Consider the following 22,351-nt stretch of genomic DNA (forward strand, 5'->3'; position numbering starts at 1 on the left):
AGTGAATTTTTGAGTTAACTCAGATTACTATAGGAGAGTAAGTTCAAAGACACAACCACAGATATTTTTCCAAGGGCTTCAAATATCCCTTTGATTGAATCTTTATGTTGTTTCAATAATCATAAGTAGACTGCAACTTTGTAGGCAAAAAAAATAGTGTCTTTAGGGTTAGATAGAAGCAGAAGAAAATGGTTAATATAAATATAATAAAACATCTGGTTATTGGTTACTTTTACAACTTCAAGCTTAAATCAGCTTCTATATTGTAAGTACATCTTTTCTTTGAAAAACTCTAAACGCCTTCTAGGTCCCACTAGTCATGCCCACAAAACACTTGTGCATACATCTCTATAATCTTAATTATGATATGCACTTCTAATAAATATATAGTTAAGTAGTTATAAACTATATGAGTATTACATAAAAGATTGCTAATATATTGGATACATCACTTAATGTATATAGGGAATGCAAATAAATAACATATATCAACATATTATATATCATAATGAAAGTTTCAATATGAGGAGCCAATTTCTTATTGGAAACAATTAGTTTGACACACTTTGTCTCATAACATTTTGTTTAGCTCATAATAGAAGAAATACTAGCTTCCATTTTCTTCTTTGCTTGCATTATTGGTATTTTCTTCAACTTGACATTTCTGTGCAGAATTTTTAAGCCAATTGTGGATTTGGAGAGGGTACATTTTATTATAAATAGATAATATAACTGCTACATTGTGCCAGGAGTGTTCTGCTTTGTAGAACTCCTGCTCTATCCTCAGCACCTGTGCACTGGTATATTTTGACAGGTAATCCAGACTAGGTGCATCCTTCATGTTATTAAATAACTTCTCACTTAGTGTGTCTAATTTTTAACAGTTCAAAAACATAAAAGTAAGTCCTCTTATTTTCTTCCTCTCATAGTCCTGTCTCTTACACTCTCCTGTAACACATGCAGCCCAACATGGAAACACTATAGCTCTATAAGTAAAGTATCTAGGGAAATGATGTAGGGATTTAAAATATGTCCTATTTACTTTGAACATAAAATGAAGCTCAGTTACTTACAGTTCTCAGATAATAATTAATGGTTGATAGAATTGCATATTCCATATTTCAATCCTAGATCTAAGGAAATACTCCTGATGTAAGGTAAGGGTAAAGGAGACATTTCCTAGTCTAGCTTCAGAGTGACTGCCTTTGTAAAGCCTGGGGATTTTTTATGACTAATTCTTTTCTCAGGTCCAGATATCTTGGATAGATGTAAGATCATAGGATCACAGGATGCCTGTAAGAAAATGAATCACCAGAGCAGACATAATGAACACTGTATTCTTTGTGAACTAGATTTTCTCAGTCCATAAGACTTAAAATCAAAACAAAAATCTTTCACCTAAGATTAGATATTTGTTTCTTCCTGATACTGAATCAAGTCTTGAAACTACTTTCCTGTTTTTTCTTGTTACTTTTAGGTAAGAAAAATACTTTTATCTGAGTTACAGTTAATAAACATTTGCATGTATCTCACACACCAAAACAAGTCCTGTCTTGGGCACGTAGAAATCCATGATTTCTCGTTTGGATCTTCTCCTCAACTCAGGCCTGCTGAACAGGGGAAATTATGTGGGCCAGAAGCAGAAGCAGGTTCTCTCCTAATAGGGGCAGATCTGGGTGAAAATAGCAGCCATCTTACAAATCTACATAATTAAAAGTTACAAATAAGATGAGCAAATATTTAAAACATTTCCAAACATATGGAAGGCTGGGTTCAAATTTAGAACTCTCAGACATCTCAGGGTTCCATAAAATAAAGTGGGGACAGTGGGAGAAAAAATTCTCATCTCACACTTCTTTAAACATACTCCAACCCAAATACCTAAGCTTTGCCTCCTCCATACAGAAAACTGCAGCCCCAGGTTTTGTCACCAAGATGAGCATTGTAGACACTAATGTCATGGTCATCCGTGGAGGACAGACATGGAGAAGAGGCCCATTTAGGACCTGGACCTATTTTCAGCATCATTTGACCAGAATATTCTGGCATCAGGAGTTCCTTGAGCATTGTCTAGAAGAGACCACTGATCTCTAAATGAGTATGACCCCCTATACCTGCAAACTCCTAACCCCATAGAAGGGATGATGCTAGAGGAAGTCCCAGAAAAGTCTCCAATGTGAGACTCAAGGCAGGGTTCCCTCCAGGCAGTAATTTAGGAAAAAACTGGGAAGAAAATTATGGACTCACTCTTTTAAACCCATCTAGTCCTCTTCAAGATAATAGCAGTATTTTGATGTGTTCTATATCAGAGTAGATGAAATGAAAAACCTTGCTTGGTGGTTGGGTTGAAAGATAGTATTGGTAACCCCTTGGATTAAGAAGATATACAACTGTGTGCTTTTCTTCTCCTGGAAGCAAGTTTGAAGATTCTTGAATGCCATTTTAGCTCTGGGAATTCCTCATCTGTATCTGCCTTCACTCATGGGCTACTCTTTTGGGACACCCCGTACATCCACCATGCACTATCCTTTTGGACCCATCCCTCCTAAGATAATATAGCTGCTTGGTTTTGAGAGTCCCACATGGCCCACAGAAAATCCATCCACATTCTTTTCTTGCTACATTCTAGAACTTCACCCCTGTCCCTAAACCTTTTCCTGTCCTTGCTCTGTATCAGCCACAGCTTCTTGTATTCAACCCCTCTAGGCAGACATTTAATCACCAGTCTATATGTAATTGACCACAAGAAATCATAATAAATAACAAAAGGAAAACTCAGTTTTTAAATTTCACTCTGAACTCTTTGCCATCTTATTTTCCCTTTATTGCTAATTATGTACTTAACATCAATCATAGTTTAAATAAAATATTTGGAGAAAACAAGATGGTTTGCTTTTGAAATCCATCAAAGCCCTCGAATTTGTTTTGAAAACGCTTGAGAAAAGTTGGGCAAGAAATGTGAACTTCAAAGAATGCATCTACTGTCAAATGACAAAACCACATCATGTCCAAAGTCCCTGAGAAACAGGAAATGACCAGGAGGTTCATTTTAAATATACTCTCTGTGCCATTTGAGAATGGCAGGCCATAAACTACAGCAGATAGATAGGTGGCAATAAATATTTTTCTTCAATTCAACTACTCTGAAGAGAAAAGAAAAATACTATGTTCTCAGATAAAAATGTTCTCTATACTCTTACAAGAGTGCACTCAAGAGTATTTGAAATAAGTTTTATTTCTAAAACTCTCAGAGACAAATTAAAATTTATGACCTATTATTAAGAATTAAGCTATTTCAAGGAAAAAAGGCAAGTGTGTGTTTGTTTAGTTTTTAGTATAGAAGACTGGCAGTGGAAATATATACTAGATATCATAGATGGCTTCATAAATTTTTAAAAAGGCATCATTAGTCCAGGAACCTATCTAGTCAGATTACCACTAAGACTAAACAATTCATTTATAGAATTTAGGGCAAAATTAATTGGAATGTGTGTCATCATTTATAGGTAAAGAAATGCACATGTTAAATTACATAAATACATAATATATACGTGTGTGTGTGTATGTATGTGTGTGTGTGTGTTATTCACATTTCATTGGGCTTTACTCAGATGAAGATACAAGAAAAAATGATTATTGGAGCCGAGGTTGTGGGCTCAGTGGTAAAGTGCTTGCCTACCATGTGTAAGGCCCTGAGTTCAATCTTAAGCACCACATAAAACAAATAAATAAAGGTATTGTGTCCATCTACAACTAAAAACAATTTTTTAAAATTGATTATCCATATTGAAAAATATCATCCATACTGTCATCAAAATAATACCTCATCAACTTCAAAATAGATTCCTTTGCTTACTCCCTTCAAATTTGGTGACTATTTTATATGTAGCTCCTTAGAAACTTGGAATAATTTCCTGCCTCTAAAAAGGCTGCCTGGGACTTCTACAGCTAGCCATAGAGACATAACTTTACTGCTGTGCATACCTTGTTTTGATATCATTATCAATTCAGAGCCAACTGGGAAGAATTAGGAATATTTATTTATTTTTGATGTATACTATGTTTTTCAACAAATCAGTTGAAAGAGTTTGAAGTAAAATCCCTACATATTAAAATACTCAAAAATAAAAACAGACATCAAAAACCACAGATTAAAACGGGAGCTATAGGAACACAGGACAGGTTACTTATTAGATTTTAATATTAAGCTTTTTTATGCTAGACAAAATAGCTTTTATAGGTCTCATTCCTAATAACATGGAATATTCCTGTACTTTAAAGTTGATAAACATGTGTGTCATTATGGTTAGATCTGGAATTATCTCCAAAGGCTCATGTGTTGAAGGCTTGCTCCCCAGTGTAGCAATGTTCAAAGGTGAGCTTTGGGGATGTGAGTAGATAATGAAGGCTCTTATCTCAAGAATTGATTTAATCCACTGAGGGATTCATAACTGAAGGGATTGTTGGGCTCCTCTCCTTGGGGACTATATCTTGTGCCTGCCCCCTTCCTCTCTGGTAGGTTTTTTTCAGCTTTCTTAAAGCCACCCTGAGCTGAGCAACTTTCCACCACCACACCCTTCTACCATAATGTTCTGTCTCGTTGCAGTCTATAGCAATTGATCCAATTGACCATGGATGAAAACCTCTGAAACTACGAGCCAGATAAATATTTTCTCTTTTAAGTCTCAGGTATTTTATCATATTAACAAAGAGGTAATACAATGTGTTACCTTATATTTAGTAAAAATGAAAAAATAGAATCCAGATAACATATACCCTCACACTGATTCATTCAACAAATGCTTACAGTACATTGACCATGTGACAGAAACCTTGCTGAACATAAGGGATCATTTTGTATGTCAAACTGCCATATAACCTGTTCAGTAAGGGCAAGCAAGCCTAGAGGTCTGGTCCAAGAGACCAGAAAATTGCAAAGATTTCCATGCAGTTCACCATTTTTTTTCTAGATTTCTATTTTAGTAGTCAAATAATAAGCAAGTATTTACTAAGCCCTACTACTCATTAATTTGTCAAATATATTTTCATTACCTACTATGCGCAAACCACAATTCTAGGTTACAATCATGCATCAAATATGAGTCAGGTAGAAATTGCCTTTAAGCTACCTGGGGTGATGAGAAATATACAAATAAATACAAAACAAGTTAGAAGGAAAAAGAATAAGTGTTGTATAAGGTAGAAATTAGGAGTTTCTTTTTGCCTGATAATGAGTGGGAAGGGTAGAAGTGTTCATGGATGATCTGCATCTGACATTTGTATACAAGATAAGAAGAAAAAGGGCTTTACCAGCACCAAAAGCACAAAATCAAAAGCAGTACCTGGGGAATCACAGAGTGTAGAGGGGGCATGGAAAGTGGCATACATGGGTGAAGCATTTGGTATACAAAGGGAGATGTGGAAATAAACTTGGAAAGTTGTGTCAGTGATAGATTTTAGTATGACATGAGGTTCAGAATATGAGATTCATCTGGTGCCTCTAACTATGCCTCTTGCTATGAAAAATGCAAAGGACATAGATTTCATGATTTAAAATATACATGACTGGACAGTAGCAAGATGTTCACATCGAATGCTTCCTGTACACCTTTCTTAAACTGACATATAGGGTCCTAAAAAGAAAACAACTACATTCTCAGCACAGCTGTGAGCAGGGGACATATTCAGAGCTGTCTGATATGAGGAAGAATCACCTCCGATGTTCACCTTTCACATGCGACTGTGGGTTCAGAAGTGTAGCCCCTCTGCTGCATGCTCCTCTTAGGTGCCACTATTCCTGACTTACAATATTGCTCTTGAAGGATTTACCACCTGGATGCAAGAATGCAGCTCACAGGAGCCCTCAGTTCACTCTGTGGAGATGCAGCTTCCAGGCATACACAACTGGGAAAAGGCAGCTGAAAATGGACTGAGGGTATACAAGGAAAAGTGACTCCAAGAAAAGCAGTATGCTGACTGTACACCACACATGATGGAACAGAGTCGAGCAGCAAGAGTGGCATAGGATGTGTAGATCATCTTGATGGAAAGCATTGCTCATTGCTCCTTCTTCTCTCAGACAAAGGAAGTTGCTTCACAAAGGGCAATATTAACACGTCAACATAGTCACCATCGCTGGGGACAGCCGTAAGCACTGACTGGATGCTGTAGTTACGTATGTGTGGGTGATTCTTCCTCCTACTGTGAATTTGTAATAAGACACGCATTTGTGCTGATACAAAGAAACCCTTCATTAGCCTTTAGTCTCACCTCTGCCTCCAACATGCTAATCACTCCTTTAACAATAACTCCCTCAACTTTTCATGTCTCTGTCTCAATTTTGTTTTCTGTCCTTTCTTCTTTATATAATGATGGAGCTCTCCCTCTGAGATTTCCACACCACTCCCACTTCTATCTCTTTTAGGTAATTAAGTTAAATGATATTAAACTCATTTTCAAAATTATCCAACAATTACTTACCTATAATTCTTTATCAACTGGAGTACTCCTGTTACTCCTGAGAACTGTCAATAAGCCAATTAACACTGACTATCTCCAGAAGAAGAAAGGCAATGTACACTGTTCCCAAACTCATTTGGCCCATTAGGTGAACTACTATTTTATTCTACATTAATTTCATAAGCTCTTAAAGGCACATATTATTTCTTAAAAGTATTTTTGTTGTTTTTGTCTTTCTCGGAGTCTATTACCATGGAAGGTAAAATGTTATCAGATGATACATTTATGGATTTACTGTTTACCAGACTGATGATTCATTCATTCATTTATTTATCAAATATTTATGAGCTGGGTACTTTTAGTCATTTTGAATATAGCAAAACATAAATGAAAAAAGTCTCGGCTATAGAAAGGAAGCTTATTTTCTATAGAGGAAAAAAACAGTAAGAAATAAATGTATTATAAGGCATCAGGTGAGAAATTCTAAAATAACGGAAGGTAGAAGAAGGGAAAGCAAAGTGAAGAAGGTGTTACAAAACTCCATATCATTTGAGGCAGTCAGAAAATGTACCTCTGGAAATTTATCACTTGAGCCAAGATCTAAGAAGAAAATGAGCACATACTATGGTAGTGTGTGTGTGTGTGTGTGTGTGTGTGTGCAAGGTCCCCAGACTGATATCAGGCTCAGTATGTTTGAGGACAGCAAGGGAACAGAGTGACTACATTACAAGCAGCAGGAGGTAAGGTCAAGAGCAATGGACAGGAAAAGACATGATTTGGTCAGTTTCATTCCCCTGTTCCTCCCTTTTCTGTCCCTCTCTCCTTCCTCTCTACCCTCTTCCTCTACTCCACTGGTTGTCCTTCTATTTTCAAGGTTTCCCCTACACACATAGTACCCAGCTCATAAATATTTGATGAATGAATGAATGAATCATTAGTCTGGTAAACAGTAAGTCCAATAATGTATTATCTGATAACATTTATGCCACATGGTAATAGACTCTGAGAAAGACAATAGCAACAAAAATACTTTTTCTCCTTATTTAGGGCTACCTTCTGCATATGAGAGAAAACATTCATCCCTAAACTTTTTGGAGCCTGGCTTCTTTCACTTAGCATTATGTTCTCTAGTTCCATTTAATGAACAGCAAATGCCATAATTTCATTCTTCTTCATGACTGATTATAACTCCATTGTGTATATATAGCACATTTTCTTTATATTTTCATCTGCTTCTAATTTGTGTGTGTGTGTGTGTGTGTGTGTGTGTGTGTGTGTGTGTGTGTGTGGTACTGGAAGAGACCACAGGGGTGCTTTACTAATTAATTCCTCTCTAGCCCATTTTATTTTTTATTTTGAGACAAGGACTCCCTAAGTTGCTCAAGCTAATAGTAAACTTGTAATCCTTCAAACACAGCTTCCCAAGTAGCTCTGATTACAGGCATGTGCTACTGTTCCCAGCTAGAAGATATTACTTTTTAAATTGAGGCATCTGATGTTCCTATCCTTTCTGCCATATAATGAGATAAGATGAAAATCATTGTTTATTTGAATGTCAATTTCTTCTGCCATGATTAAAGTACTTTGAAAATCAATAATAGAAAAAAATAATAAATTTGTGAAAATACAGAATTTCTAATTATACAAAACACTTTCATATATTTTAAATTGCCTTGGCATAATAAACTAGAACCTAACTGGGAGAATGGCCCAATTACTTATATTTGGAAGACAAGGAAAACAGGGCTTCAATCACCACTTGTTCAAGTTCATATGACTTGTTAAGAGCATACAAGGAATCAAGGTTCAGGTCCCTTGCATTTCAGTTTTCAATTGTGTTAATAATCACACCTTCATTATCCAAATAAACTATTAACTTATTTAAAAAAATGGCAGAAGTAGTTCCTTTACCACTAAATGGGTTTTTTTTTCGGGTGGTCAGGTTGGTAAATTTTATATTAGAAGTATTCTAATTTAAGATGTACCTTAAAAATCACTGAAACCTCCTCACAGCAATGACTAATTTAAAGATGTATATGGTGCCTTAAAGTTCTCAAAAAACTTTAATTAGCCTAGGGTGCAATAGTGTTTTGCTCCCTGATAGGCTTCCTGAGTCTCAAGTGTCAATTTGAGGTATGAGGAAACTTCTTTGTCCATGTTACAAAATAATACCCCTGAATTCCATGTCCCATCCTGATAAACACACATGGATACTAAGTATTACATATTAATGCTTTATGTTTTTTAATTAAAATTTTCATTAGTTACACACTCATATTCATCATAAAAATAATACAAAGAGATCCATGTACACTTTGCCAGTTTTTGCAAATGAATAATAAAAGTATAACCAAAATATTATTGACATTATTAAAAATATGCCAATATTATTCAGATGTACAGAGTTTTACTTATTTGCATATGTAATTAGTTCTATACAATTTTATCATGTGCATACACTTGTGAATCTATCATGGCAGTATGCTGAACAGTTTCAGCACCACAAAGATACCTCCTGTTGCCCTTTCATAAACCACACTCACCTTCCTCCCTTTCTGTAATGTCTGGAAACCATTAGAATATTCTCCATTTCTAAAACTTGGTCACCTCAAAAATGTTATAGAAGTGAAGTATTTAGTATACAGCCTCATGAAATTGACTTTTTTTTTCTTTTCACTCAGCTAATTTCCTGGAGATTTATCTAAGTTTTTATAAGTATCAATAAATAGCTCCTACCTTTCTATTTTGAGTAACAGGTATGCATGTACCAAAGTTTGTTTAACCAATTACCTGTTGAAGGACATCTAGGTCAATTCCAGTTTTAAGCTATTACTAATAAAACTGTTATGGACATCCATGAACAGGTATTTAAACTTTTAGTTCTCTGAGATAAGTGCCCAGGAGTTTAATTGCTTGACTTCATGGTAAAGCAAGTGTTGCTGTTTTTTTATTATAATTTTTCCCATTAGAATAAAAGCCCTGAAACAGCAGGGATTTGGTTGTTTTGGTTCAGTGCTGTAATCAACATACAGAACATTGCTTGGTTCAAAGTAGGCATTAATCCATACCTGCTGGATAAATAGGCTTCAGATCCATAAAGAGATTTATCCTTGTGTGCATAGACGCTTTCAGAACTAAGGAGAAATGAGTCTGAAAAATAGCTTTGGGGGAAGATGATAGATATAAGGATAAGAGGTATAGACATGTTTCCTTCTGACCCTAACAAGCCTGGGGCATCTGCTTGAGCCCTGAATGATAGAGCAGCTCCAGCAAGATGGTTGAGTTCATAAAAAGATTTGTGATGTTCTGAAAATAGCCAACACCAAGGAACACAGTAGGACCCAATGTGGGTAAAATGACTAGACTCCTGCTGCTTCTTCAGACCATGTACACTTTAACTGGTGAGGTAATCATTTAGCTGGGGACAGAGTAGCCTGCCCCTGGCAGTATGTTCCAGGAGGGGTCAATGGCAAAGCTAAGTACATGACACATATTCACCAAAAAGTAAGTTCTCAATAAATACTTTCTAAATGTGTGAATATATAATTTCCTGATGTGTCTGGGGGATACTCTAGGAAAGAATGAGGTCCCATGGGAGCTACATGGAAGTTTGGAAGGTAGCAGCAAAGAGCAATAGTGATCAGGAAATCAATGTTAACATCTCTGGGAGACTGTGTAAATTCAAATTAATCACATTATTTTTAAAAACTGCTTTTGTGGTTTTATTTGTGTTCCTTTAGAGAATCTTCATAAACCACGAGTGAACCCATTCTAGAAGCTCAGGCCTATTAGTATAAATATGCTCTTTTTATGAGTATAATCTTGTGGCAAAATTTTTAAAAGATATTTCTGTTCAGAGTTTATTATTTTGGAACAACCAGGTTTCTTTTAATAAGTAAAAAGATAAAAATGTTTTTCCTATTATCTAAAATAGCCATTTTAAAATATGAGTTTTATCAATATCAGAGTTTGTTTACATATTTGAGTAGTGTTTCTGTGCAAATATCTATTATCTATGTTGTCTAAGACCATGTTCTTTGTTGGCCTCTAGCCAAAAAAGGAAAAGAAGAAAATAAAAATGTTTTGGAACTCTGGCTAATATAGATAGATTGAAGAATGATGAATTATAAGAAGAATAAGCTAACAACTTCTTCTTTCTTGATTCTTTCACTTAGTTAGGAATTCTTTCTGTAATATGATTTGCATGATTTTAAACAAAGGTTAAATGTCACAATTCAATAAGGTTTTGAGAAGCTCATTCTGTGTGAGCTTTTAATTAAGTATACTAAATTTAGTTTCCCTTTGAGTGTATCTCTGCTTATTGGGTTTAGATACTGTAATTCCTCACAAGATGGTTCTAGAACACTGATTTCCAGCTTTGGTTGCACATTAGAATCATCAGGGGAGGTTTTAAAACCCCTAATGCCTAAACCACACCCTGGAACAATTAAAAATCAGACTCTGGGGTAGAAGTCAGCCATTACTATTTTTTATAGGTCCCCAGGCAGTTGTAATGTGCAGCCAAGGTTGAGAACCAGAGTTCTAGGAACATTTGTGTCACTTTTACTGGGGGACTTGTTAAATACACCTGGGTCCAAAGCTAAGTCTATTAAACTGGAATCTCTGTGGATGAACAAAAGAAATCTGTGTATTTATTTGGATGTCCACATGATTCAATGTTTAGTGAGTTCTAAGACCTCTGGTTTATATACTTAAGGGGCCTCACACTGACCTGCAAAGTCATCAGTGAGCAGGAATATTTCAAATCTCGACCTCAGATTTTGGAGTTGGAAGCAAGTCTATTTTGAAAGTCTTCTTAGAGATATTTATTTAACCAATGGAGTTATATAGTTTGAATGTGTAAGTAATAACTCCAGGTAAAAGTTTTTACAAAATTTGGAAGTGAATTCTTTGTTAGGACAAATGGACTCTGTAGTGAAAAAGCTAAACTAAAGAAGCCAGGAAGATAAAAATTATTAAAAATTGATTTAAAAATAATAAGAATTATCTTTAATTAGGATGTTAAGAAAAATTTTTATAGAAAAGCATAAAGTTCTCTTTATCCCACATTACAGACATTACAGATTTTTTTCTTAAAAAATTAAAACATTTTTAAAGGAAAGAAAAATTCACAATCAATAGGAATCAGTATTAGATTTTAAAACATCAGACCATCAGGCATACCTAATTCTTCCAAAGTATGTTCTGAAACACCTCATGTGACTCTAATGAACATTTTTTTAAGCAAGCAGGGTAAAGGGCTATTAACTCCAGTTTCTGCAGACGTTATTTTGAGCATACAACACCGTAAGCTCTCAGTAAATGTCTATTGCATTGAATTATTGGATGAGAAACCTGTAGCACAGAAGCATTAAGTGCCAGCTGATCCTTCATCTATAGATCAAGATAGAGCTGCATCAAAATCCAGGTCTTATCCAGAATCCTGCCCCTTATATTTTGTCTCCTCCAGTATAATTAAGATACTTAAGGTTAATGGTCAGTCGTTAAGCCAGTGTTCCTTAAGTTTAGTGTACCTCAAGATCATATGGGTATTTTTAAGTCCTAAAGCATTAAATCCAAGGCATTGATCAAAGATTCCAATTCAACAGGGCTTAGGTGGACTATGAGTCTGCATGTTTAACAAGTATAATGTATCGGAGAAAACACAAATTTGCCAAATATGCAATTAATCCTATTTACAATGATTATTGAAACAGCAAATATCATTATCTAATTCTAAAAAAAGTGGAACATATAATTTACACAAGTGAAAAAATTCAAGGCCCCAGTAGATTTTTATTTGTTGAATGTATGAATCCATTAATCAATAACATAAATCTAAGACCAAACTGATTTACAGTATTTAGCAGAATAAAGAGGAAAGCCTTAGGTCTGTTTTCCTGACCATCTTTTACAATGAGGAAAAGGGCTAGTGAGAATTTTATCTTTCCTGAGCCAATCTGATCACATGGACCACTTCTTTAAACCATTCCTTTTGCTTATAGGGCTCTCTGGGCTCCTAGACCAGCTATTCTTCACCAAAAAATAGAAACTGACAATTTTTTCTTGAAGGAAATAATGGCTGTGAAGTTGTACACTGACTGGGAGGGAAGAATGCATAGAGTCTGCTGTGGGAAGACAGGCAGAGTCCTGGGAATGAAGCAATAGTCCTTCTCTAAGGCATTAGAGTTGTTACTAGGCAACGAAGACAATATGATTACTTCTAGCATGCCCCAAATGCAGCTCCCAGTAGAAAGCTGCCTGCTTACAAATGCCTTTCAAATCTTAACCTTTGGACTACTTTGGTGCTCAATTTATTCTACAATGTATATCTTTAATTTATATACATACATATAGTGAGTATGTGTGTTTCACATTATCCCATGGCATTTTCAAAACAAATACGATTTGATAAATCTATATGAGATTCCTAATGATTATTATAAAATTATTATAGAGTTATAATCTCATGCTATTTTTATTATGACTAACGTTGATGAATATGTTGAAAAACAGGGACTCTCATTAATTGCCAGCAAGCAGGTAAAATGGTACAGTCCTCATAGGAGGCATTTTGGCAGTCTCTTATAAATCTGAAGGAACCTTCCCAGATATTGCTCTCCTAGGTATTTACCCAAATAAATAGAAGACTTATGTTCACATAAAACCTTGCATGTGAATATTTATAGAAGCTTTATTTATCATTGCCAAAATTTGAATGTAACCAAGGTACCCTACAAATGGTGAGTAAATTGTGATAAAACCATAGAATGAAATATTGTTTAAGTGTAAAAACTAATGAGCTACCAAGTCCTAGAAAGATAAGGAGGGACCTTAAATGCATATTGTTCAGTGAAAGCAATCAATGTGAAAAGGTTACATTCTTGGGGATTCTAATTATATGAATTTCTGGAAAAGGCAAAACTATACAGACAGTGAAAGATCAATGGCTTTCAAAGGTTGGGGCAGGGGAAGGAAAGTATAAATGGATAGAGTACGGGGGGAGGTTTATGTCAATGAACCTATTTTGTGTGAATCTATAATGGAGAACACCTGAGCTTATCCATTTTTAAAATCCCAGGTAATTATAAAATAAAAAAGAAATCAACCTAATGTAAATTATGGGCTTTAGTTAATAATGTTGTATTAATATTTGCTTACAATTTTAATAAATGTATTGTACCAGTTCAATATGTTAATGCTAGGGGAAACTGTGTATGGATGTGAAAGAAAGCTAGATGGGAACCCTATATTTCATGCTCAGTTTTTCTATAAACTTTACACTAAAATATAACTTATACCATTAAAAAATCCAAAAAGGATATGTAAATATTAATTATGGAAAGAATTTTCCTAATTTGTAAAACATTGGTAACATAGTTGTTAAACTGAAATGATTACCTGTATATTCATCACTGGGTATCATAAAAGTTAATTAAGTGTCTAACTATATTCTAGAATATTTAGTGAATATTCTATCACATAGAACTGATTTAGTAAGCATTCCCCCAATGGCTATCTGCAGGATTTTTTTCTATTCTTTTTCCAAATGAAATATTCATATTAAATTAATACATCTCTAATTTTTAGTAACTTTCAATGAAGTTTTGCCTTTCAAAAACCTTAAACATTTTGCTCTCATCTATTTTATGCAACTGAATTCAACAGTTGCTATCAGTGTAGGATATGATCATACTTAGCTATTCAAAACTTTGTACAGAAGTTCTCAAACTTTCTGATGTGCAAGAGTCACCTGGGGATTGTTATTGAGTACAGATTCTGATTCAGTTGACTTGAGGTGATGCTTGATAATCTGTATTTCTAAAAACCTCCTAGGGACATTCTGAGTAGCAAGGCTCTAGAGAATATCTCGGTCATGAAACTGTTACCAGTGTGAAAAACAAACCCAAACACATAGCAGTTCTTGCAGGGGATTAAAGAGTTGTATTTCTGTTTCTCCTACAGAAAGATTTCCAGAGCTACCAGCACTTCTAAATCTGCTTTCCCAATATATAATCCTTTTCAATTTCATCTATAAAGAGGAAGGCTTGATAACCTTTATACAGTGAGTAAGCAACCCATTTAGTCATAATATTTTCCTGGCTCAATTGAACCAAAGGTCATCTATTTCTAGTTCAATTCCTCAATTTATGTGTCTTTGGTCACAGAAAGGTCAAATGACTAGCTCAAGGTCACTTATCCAATAACTTTAAAGGTCAGGTCTCAAATCTAGATTTTCTCATTCCAAATCCAAATCTAGTCTTCTTCCTTCCATTGACTCTTGCAACTAATAATGATGCAATCTACAGAATAGAGGCAGGTGATTTGACAATAAAATTCTAGTTCTGAATTGAATCTCTCAGCCTCAGGTTTTCCACTGCAATGCCTAAAATGAATTTAAGGTCTTGGGGAAGGGGTCAGGTGTAGCAAGGGGAGCAGTTATTTGTTCTCCAAAATAAGCTTTGAAATTTAATGAATTTTCAGTGTGGCAAGGGTATAAGGCAAAAGACTGGGACATACAAAAGATGACTTGATTTTTTTTTTTCTGAGTTGCTTAGGGCATCATTAAGTGGCTGAGAGTGACTTTGAACTCGTGATCCTCCTGCCTAAGCCTCCTGAGGTGTTGGGATTATAGGCATTTGCCACCACACCTGGCTGACTTGATATATTTGATGGAACTTTTAAGTGCTTAAAAACAACTGAAATGAAATGGAACTTCTCAAAATGAAGAAATTTAGGCCTAGAGATAATGAAAATAATTTTGTATCACTGTATAAATATTATTCATCAGAACTAAGATTTTGAGTTTTCCAATCTCTGGCTTAAGGGCAGGCCCCAAATTCATGCTGCCTTCAGCAGTAGGTTGGGGAAAAAGAACGAATTAATGTGTAATACACTTGACATTAGGGGTCTATACATGCCTTCCAAATATAATCCTTCCAAACTCTGTAAGGATTTCTTCTAACAGTAAGAATCTGCTTGTATATACTCTCAGTTTCTAAAAAAAGAAATCAGAATAATTTGACCTTACATTTAAGGCCCATGTCTGAACACCAGACAACAGTCCATCATGGAAATCTGATTCAAGGTGGGTCTTCAGTGTGTATGTGTACAGGCTGCTCTGAACTGAATTGAGGGAGGTGGCCAGATTGTCTCCTCTGGGCATTGCCCTGACACTGTATCTCAAGGCATTGTGATAAAGGATTGCCAATATTCTCTTCATTGGATTAAGTGAATATCTAGGCACTTGGGATGCTTGGCTCCGATCTTCAGAAATTCTACAAACTCTGGGACATGGGAAATGTCCAGAAAAGCACAAGATGCTCCTAGAGTTTCAGGTTTGGGGGACACTATGCTTGATGCTGTTGGCTGGAACTCGGGCTCTGGCTGACATATCCAGATTTGCCTTACTTATTTTTAAAACCATCACTTAACTGTCACTCTGATATTCATGGCTCACATAATCCCTCTCTACTCTTCCTACCACATGCTCTTCCCCTCACTCTGATTAATATCCAGTCCCTTCTTCAATACTCAGCTTGCATGTGACACCCCTATAAAAATTTTCCCTGAGACCTTGCCTGCTGGGATCCTGTGGCAATTTAGAGTCCACACCACTCATCTGACATTTTTGTTCAGTTCTGCTTCTAAGAAGAAATCATCACAAATGAATTTATTTTGTTGAAGTTTCCTGGATAAATAAGATTAGAGATAAAAGAAAGAAGTGCAGATGACAGGCTTGTTGACTTTTCAAAGATTTACATGCTAAAATGACAATAAGAAAGAAGGAGAGCCCTATCTTACAGATAGGACAGAGTGGACAGAGCTCTTTTCTGGGTATCATCTCTGAACCTAATCACCAGGATAATTCTGGGAAGCTTGAAGAATGTAGCTTTAATGCAAATTTGAAAGGGAAACAAATATCAGTTTGACAGGAACAGGAATATTTTGCAATTATGGTTGAACAGTGATGAAAAGGGCAAACCAGGATATTACAAATCCCCCACATCCCTGAAAGGACTCCAACATAGTCGAGTCCTCAGCTGAGGACCTGGTGTATTCAGTGGGAGAGAAGCCGCACAGCCAAGGACTAGGGCTCTTTGCTGCTCAAACTGCTCAAAGAACCTATGATTCTACTACAAACAAAGAATGGTAATGACTTGTACACTTTAGATCAATAATAATAAAAGCACAATGACTAGAAATAACTTACTGTGCTGACAGTGAATCCCATTAAATCCTCGGGGACATTTACAAACATAGCCTATGAAAGTGTCCCCTCTGTATGCTTCACTTATTTCACAGGTTCCTCCATTATGGCATGGATTAGGAATGCAGGGACCTGAAAGACAGAAAAATATATATTGCCACATGATGCATATGCTTAAAAGTAGATCAACATTTTGCAATTAACAATTTTATAGAAAAAGTACTTTAGATATTAACATACAGGAAATGTACTGGTTGTGTAAACTCTGAAGACCTGGGTTTTATATTCTGGTTTTACCACATTTTAGTCCATGTCACCTTGAAATTTATTTATTTTCTCTGTTGCCTCAGTTTACTCTTGTGTTAAATATTAATAATATTTATCTCAATGGATTCTGTTACCAATGAAAAGAGTTCATACATACAAAATACCAATGAAAGTGTTTACCACATATTAGGAACTCAAAAAATATAGCGCTAAGTTAATTTTCAAGGCATCTGAATTGTAGAATAGCTTTTGCATATTTAAAAATTAATATCGAATAGTAATTTTTGAAGTTATGAACACTGAAGAGTTTTTGTCCTCTGTTGTAGCATATGACTGTAACCACAGAGACCAAGAAAAATTTTATAGGCTACTTTTGAATTTAAGGTAGAACATGCCTCTGGAAAAGCATGTTTCTTGCCAACCTAAAAGGGGCAGCTAACCAAAAGTTGCACCTTTGGAGAAAAGGGTCTGATCGTCACTTAGGAGCTTTCAGAAAGTAACTTCAACAGAGTGACCAATACCTGTGGCAAGTGACGTTTGTGCTCAGATCTCCCTTGGAGAGAACCAGACTGCCAGCAATGTGGTTAGTTGACAGCAGCCAGGTACTGAACGGTAGGATCTGCTACAGTAGCGTTCGTTCCAGGTCACACTCCTTAGTCAATGGCTAAGCACCATGGGGCGTGTCAAGCTGGGCCAGTCCTGCTAACCTAAGACCCTTCAAGTGCATGTTTTGTACTCTGGAGTGCTCCACTAGTGAATCTGAGATTTTCTTTGAACCCTGGGAGTCTGAGGGTTTTTCTACGCAATGCTCTTTCTTTCCTTTTTCTTTCTTCAGAAATGTCAGGGAATGTCACCGTCTGAGTACTTAACCTACCTACTCTGGCTGTCTTTACCCTTTGTCCATTACAGACATTCTCCCTGAGAATTTTTTTCTACTTATTCTGTATTATAGTCTGCTTTCTGGAGAATATTATTTGTTGACAAAATCTAGACTCAAGATTTTGAGGAAGGGTAGAGTATAGTTGAGGAAAGAAAAATTCTCTCTGTGAGATAAAGAAAGACCAAACAACAAAAACAATGGTTTTTTTTCCTACTTTTTTTTTCTTTTCTTTCTTTCTTTTTTAACTATGGAGACTAGAGCACATTTCAAAGTGAGAAAAAATATCATGTGTATGCATGAATGCATGAAGACAAATCCCAATATTATGTATGGTTGAAATGCATCAATAAAAATACATGGGAAAAAAAGAGAAAATAAAGTTAAGGTGTACATATTAGCAAAGGAGAGTACATATACGAATATACTGGTGAATTTTACCTTTATGTATATCTATAAAGCATCAATTTCAAAACAACAAATAAATAGAAGAAGACCAGAAGAATAGAAGGAGAATAGGGATGAGAAGGAGGGAAAGGAAGTACTAGACACTGAAACAGAGCAAATTATATGGAATCATGAATGTATGATATGTCAGAATGAACTCCGCTACTATGTATAACTATAATGTACTAATAAAACATGAAAAAAGAAAAGTAAGATTAATAAAACTAAGTGTCTATGAATGAAAAGTGGATTACAGAGTCCTGAAGGAAGATGCACTGAGAAAAGAGCTAATGCTTTCAATTGAGACAGGAAGGAAGGCACAGGGTTGGACACAAGAGGTCCCAAACAGGGAGGACTAGTCAAGGAATGCAAAAGTGAATGGCTACTTGAGTATGGGTCTGTCGAGAGCCAGCTATGGGCTGGGTATGCACATTTGAACATATGAGGGAACTGGACTGATGTTGCTGCTCTGACTGGACTATGTGATGTATGTGTCCTTTGCAAAAATAAATTTTATTATGTATAGTTAAGGACACATACATCACATATTTATTTAAGTAGGCAGTTTTGTGCCATTCAGTACATATCAAAAATAAATTATCTAACCTTTTCCCTTAAAGTGATGCATTGCCAATATTGGAGACAGAGAAGAAAGTGCAAGACCAATCACTAGCTTGAGAGGAATTTGAATCATTTTCTCCCATTGCTAATAAAATGTGTAAATTGTGCTGAAAACCCAGATCTATTATTTCTCAGTTTTCACTTTTGTCCTCATTAATTAATTACTATATGGTAGTGTCTTATAATTTCCAAATTCTTTTTATATAAATGTTCTCAAATATTCCTCAAAGCAATTTGGCAAGGTAATCACTATCATTTTCTTTTGTGGTTAAGAAAAACAACTGAAGATCAGAAAGATTAGATATTTCTCAAATCCACATCTTCTACACACATTTAGGAGTGAACAAAGAATATCTGATTTCAGAAAGGGATGAAGAAATAAATGGGGTGTTAGAGGTTTTACTCATTGATTCATTTCAATATCAGATAAAAAAGACTTAGATATTTTTTAACTGATAACCATACATATAATAATTGTTAGAGAAAGGTAGAAATAGATTCAAATAAATAAGTACTTTTAAACAAATAAAGAACTTTTAAAATTACCTTATGCAATCTCTCAATTTTACAGTTGAGAAAGCAAAACCTAATAGGAATATATCTAGAAAACACTTAAGATGAAGAAAATTGAGTTTAACAAATTATATCTAGGAGGAAAAAATAGTTATTAAAACCAAAATTAATGAAGCTATTCCTGTCCTCTCAAGAGAGTGCAGTGATTTACATCAGAGAGAAAATATTTTTCCATGCTCCCTTAAACTTTCAGAGTTCTATTAGTGATGACTAAAAAATACTGAATAAAGGTACTTCTACCAGTTCTTGGGTGAGTTAGAACATAGATTTCCAGGAAAGTGGTCAGTGGAAGTCACTCTAAAGAACAAAGGGTGAATCCGAGCCTGGAAGAGATGGCTACCTTATGCATGCCTACATCTTAGCAAAATAGACTCATGAGACAGCAAACACAGGGAGATGAGCTACATGAACCTGTGTAACAAAGGGAAGAACTGAGGAAGAGATTGGGAAGACCCAGGAGAGGAGATCTTCAAAGGAAAGCTGAAAGTAAAGTAAGTCTTCAAGGAGAGAGGTGGGTCAAGCAATAGACTGGGATGCTGTAATATTTTGGAAAAAGTAGCTGGTAACAAATGTAATGTCTTAAATTCCAGTTTAAGTTGTTTGCACTGATGCTATGTGAAAAGTCTTTGCAGGAGAATCCAGCTCTACACAGACATTGGCTAACCACCCATGCCTGTGAGTTGTACCTAGGGAAAATAAAGGGAAGCGGCTGTGTTCTCCATCCATCTGGTCCTGCCAGGAGGGGAGAAATGCTCTCCATTCAGCTCATCCTGCCAGAAGTAGAGAAGTTCTGCTGCACACAAAGCCCCAGGGGTTCCAGTGGAGACAGGAATCTGAAGGTAGAGTTGACTGGGGTATGTTAAGTCCCAGGCACTCTGTGCGCTTCCTGAGGGCATAGGCGAAGCTTGCCCAGCAATTCTGGTGTAGCCTCTCGCATTCCTAAAAGATGTGAGCTAGTGAGTTGGAACTCATTTCATTCACATCCCAAAGGACATCAGACCTCAGCTGACATCTGGGTTTTAGAAAAGACTACAATAGAGACTGCTGCTATTATTTTTCCCATCCCAAGGAATTCAGTGATTTTCATTTAAAGTAGGATGAAATAAAGCCAATAGTATAAAGATTTAATCTTTCTAGAGTCTTTACAAGCTAGCAACAGGAAGTTTACATTTTTCTTTATATTACTTTTTAAGAATATATTCTTGCTTTAGAGATAAAAAAAAAGCAGGCTTGGAGAGGTTAAAGTAAATAACGTGTCTAACTATAAAAGCAACAATTTTAACACATTCTTCCTAGCTGCAAAGTCCACATCCTTTCCATCAAGCCAGGTTGACAATCTATATACTAATATGTTAGCTATGACAAATGTAAACAGAATTAGCATGAATTCACCAAGCACATTCCTATAAATAGTATAGCACTGCAAAGCCTCCCCACATGAGAACATCTCAGAATATTCTCAACAATTGTGTCACGAGGTATTACATATACAGGCTCTACTATGCTAACAATACTGTTTCATTTCAGCTATGTTCAAAATCAACTGTCAAACACAAACATTTTTCCAATATTGTTACTCAATAAATATATGTGAAACTGATAAAATGCTATGCCTTGTCTTTCTTTTGGAGTGGTCATGACAGAGCTGAAGTGAATGGTTCCTTGTCACTTTTCCCCTGTATATCATAAATGTCACTTGGAAAGAGTCATGGTCAGCACACAGCAGGTGTTTGGTACATTTTTAAATAAACAAGTATATAACAATAATGAGTAATAACAACAATATCCATTGCTTAAACCCTACTTTAATTTTCGGTTTATAGAAGGTTTAGGCTTTTCACTCAATAATTACTATGAATACTTCCTGTAACTTTTCTACATCTTTCAATCTTTAAGTCCTTTAAAATTTAATTAGGTTCCAATGTTTTTGTCTCTAATATGGTTTCATCTTCAAGAATGTTACACAGAATTGTAAATAACAGACTGTTTGAATGTGTACTTTTACATAATGATTGCATATATCTTAATTCTTAGGCAAATATACAATCAAGAACAACATAAATTTTCACAATCTCATTAACAGTGTTTTACTCTCCCAATTTAACAATTCTTATTAAATAAAGACATTCACTTGAAAAATGAGCAAAATGAAATAATGAGAAAATAAGTTATTACATAAAGAAAACAATAAATGAAGTGCCAGGACTCAATTCAAAAAATTCGTTTGATAGCCAAAAGTGTTTTGGGTTTGGTGTATGATTAAAATGCATATCAACAGTTTCTTTTTTTCTCCAAGTGATAAGGGTATTTAATCATAAGAAAAATAGAGGCCTAGAAAACTTCTATTTTTCTTTGTGTTTTCCCCACATCATAATACTCAGCTCTATTTTGATATTGAAAGTATTATTTTAAAGTCCCACTCTGATAAATGATAATAATCAGCTATAGCATAAAATGATGCTACTACCATGAGGATAAGAAATAAACCGACCCTGACAGACATAGAAGGATTTTCCCACTAATTTTAGGTTAAGTACTATTTATTAATTAGGTACCTAATGTACTAGTAATATACGACAAATACTTTGAGTAGAATTAAAATTGTCGGCAAATACTAAACTTGCAATATCATGTGTAGTTTTTCAGTTTATATGATTAATTTTTAAGGTGAATTTAGAAGCTTTCCTTCACTTGTGAATGTGGTACAGATGATATAAACAAAGTTCCCTGTTTGCATAGTGGTGTCTGGAAATTAATTCTAAAATCTCTCAATGCCCTCATATTAATAAATGTTTTTAATAGGTTATGTTTTTAACTTTAGCAGTCAAATATCCTTTCTGTAGCATGTCAGCACTAATATAAACATCTTACCCAAAGCTTTGAAAACAATTTAACAG

The 22,351-nt window shown here is 35.2% G+C and overlaps 1 protein-coding gene across 2 annotated transcripts in view; it reads right to left on the reverse strand.

Annotated features, from left to right (window-relative positions):
- Edil3 (EGF like and discoidin domains 3) overlaps window positions 1–22,351 on the reverse strand; it is a 399,196-nt gene that overhangs the window by 197,253 nt on the left and 179,592 nt on the right. For both annotated transcript variants that reach the window (XM_026394555.2, XM_026394553.2), the window contains one exon: window positions 16,673–16,801. In XM_026394555.2, coding sequence (XP_026250340.1) covers window positions 16,673–16,801 — 129 coding nt within the window. The remainder of the gene's footprint in view (window positions 1–16,672; window positions 16,802–22,351) is intronic.

The sequence above is a fragment of the Urocitellus parryii genome, chromosome 1 (assembly GCF_045843805.1).
Source record: "Urocitellus parryii isolate mUroPar1 chromosome 1, mUroPar1.hap1, whole genome shotgun sequence".
NCBI classification, from domain to species: domain Eukaryota; kingdom Metazoa; phylum Chordata; class Mammalia; order Rodentia; family Sciuridae; genus Urocitellus; species Urocitellus parryii.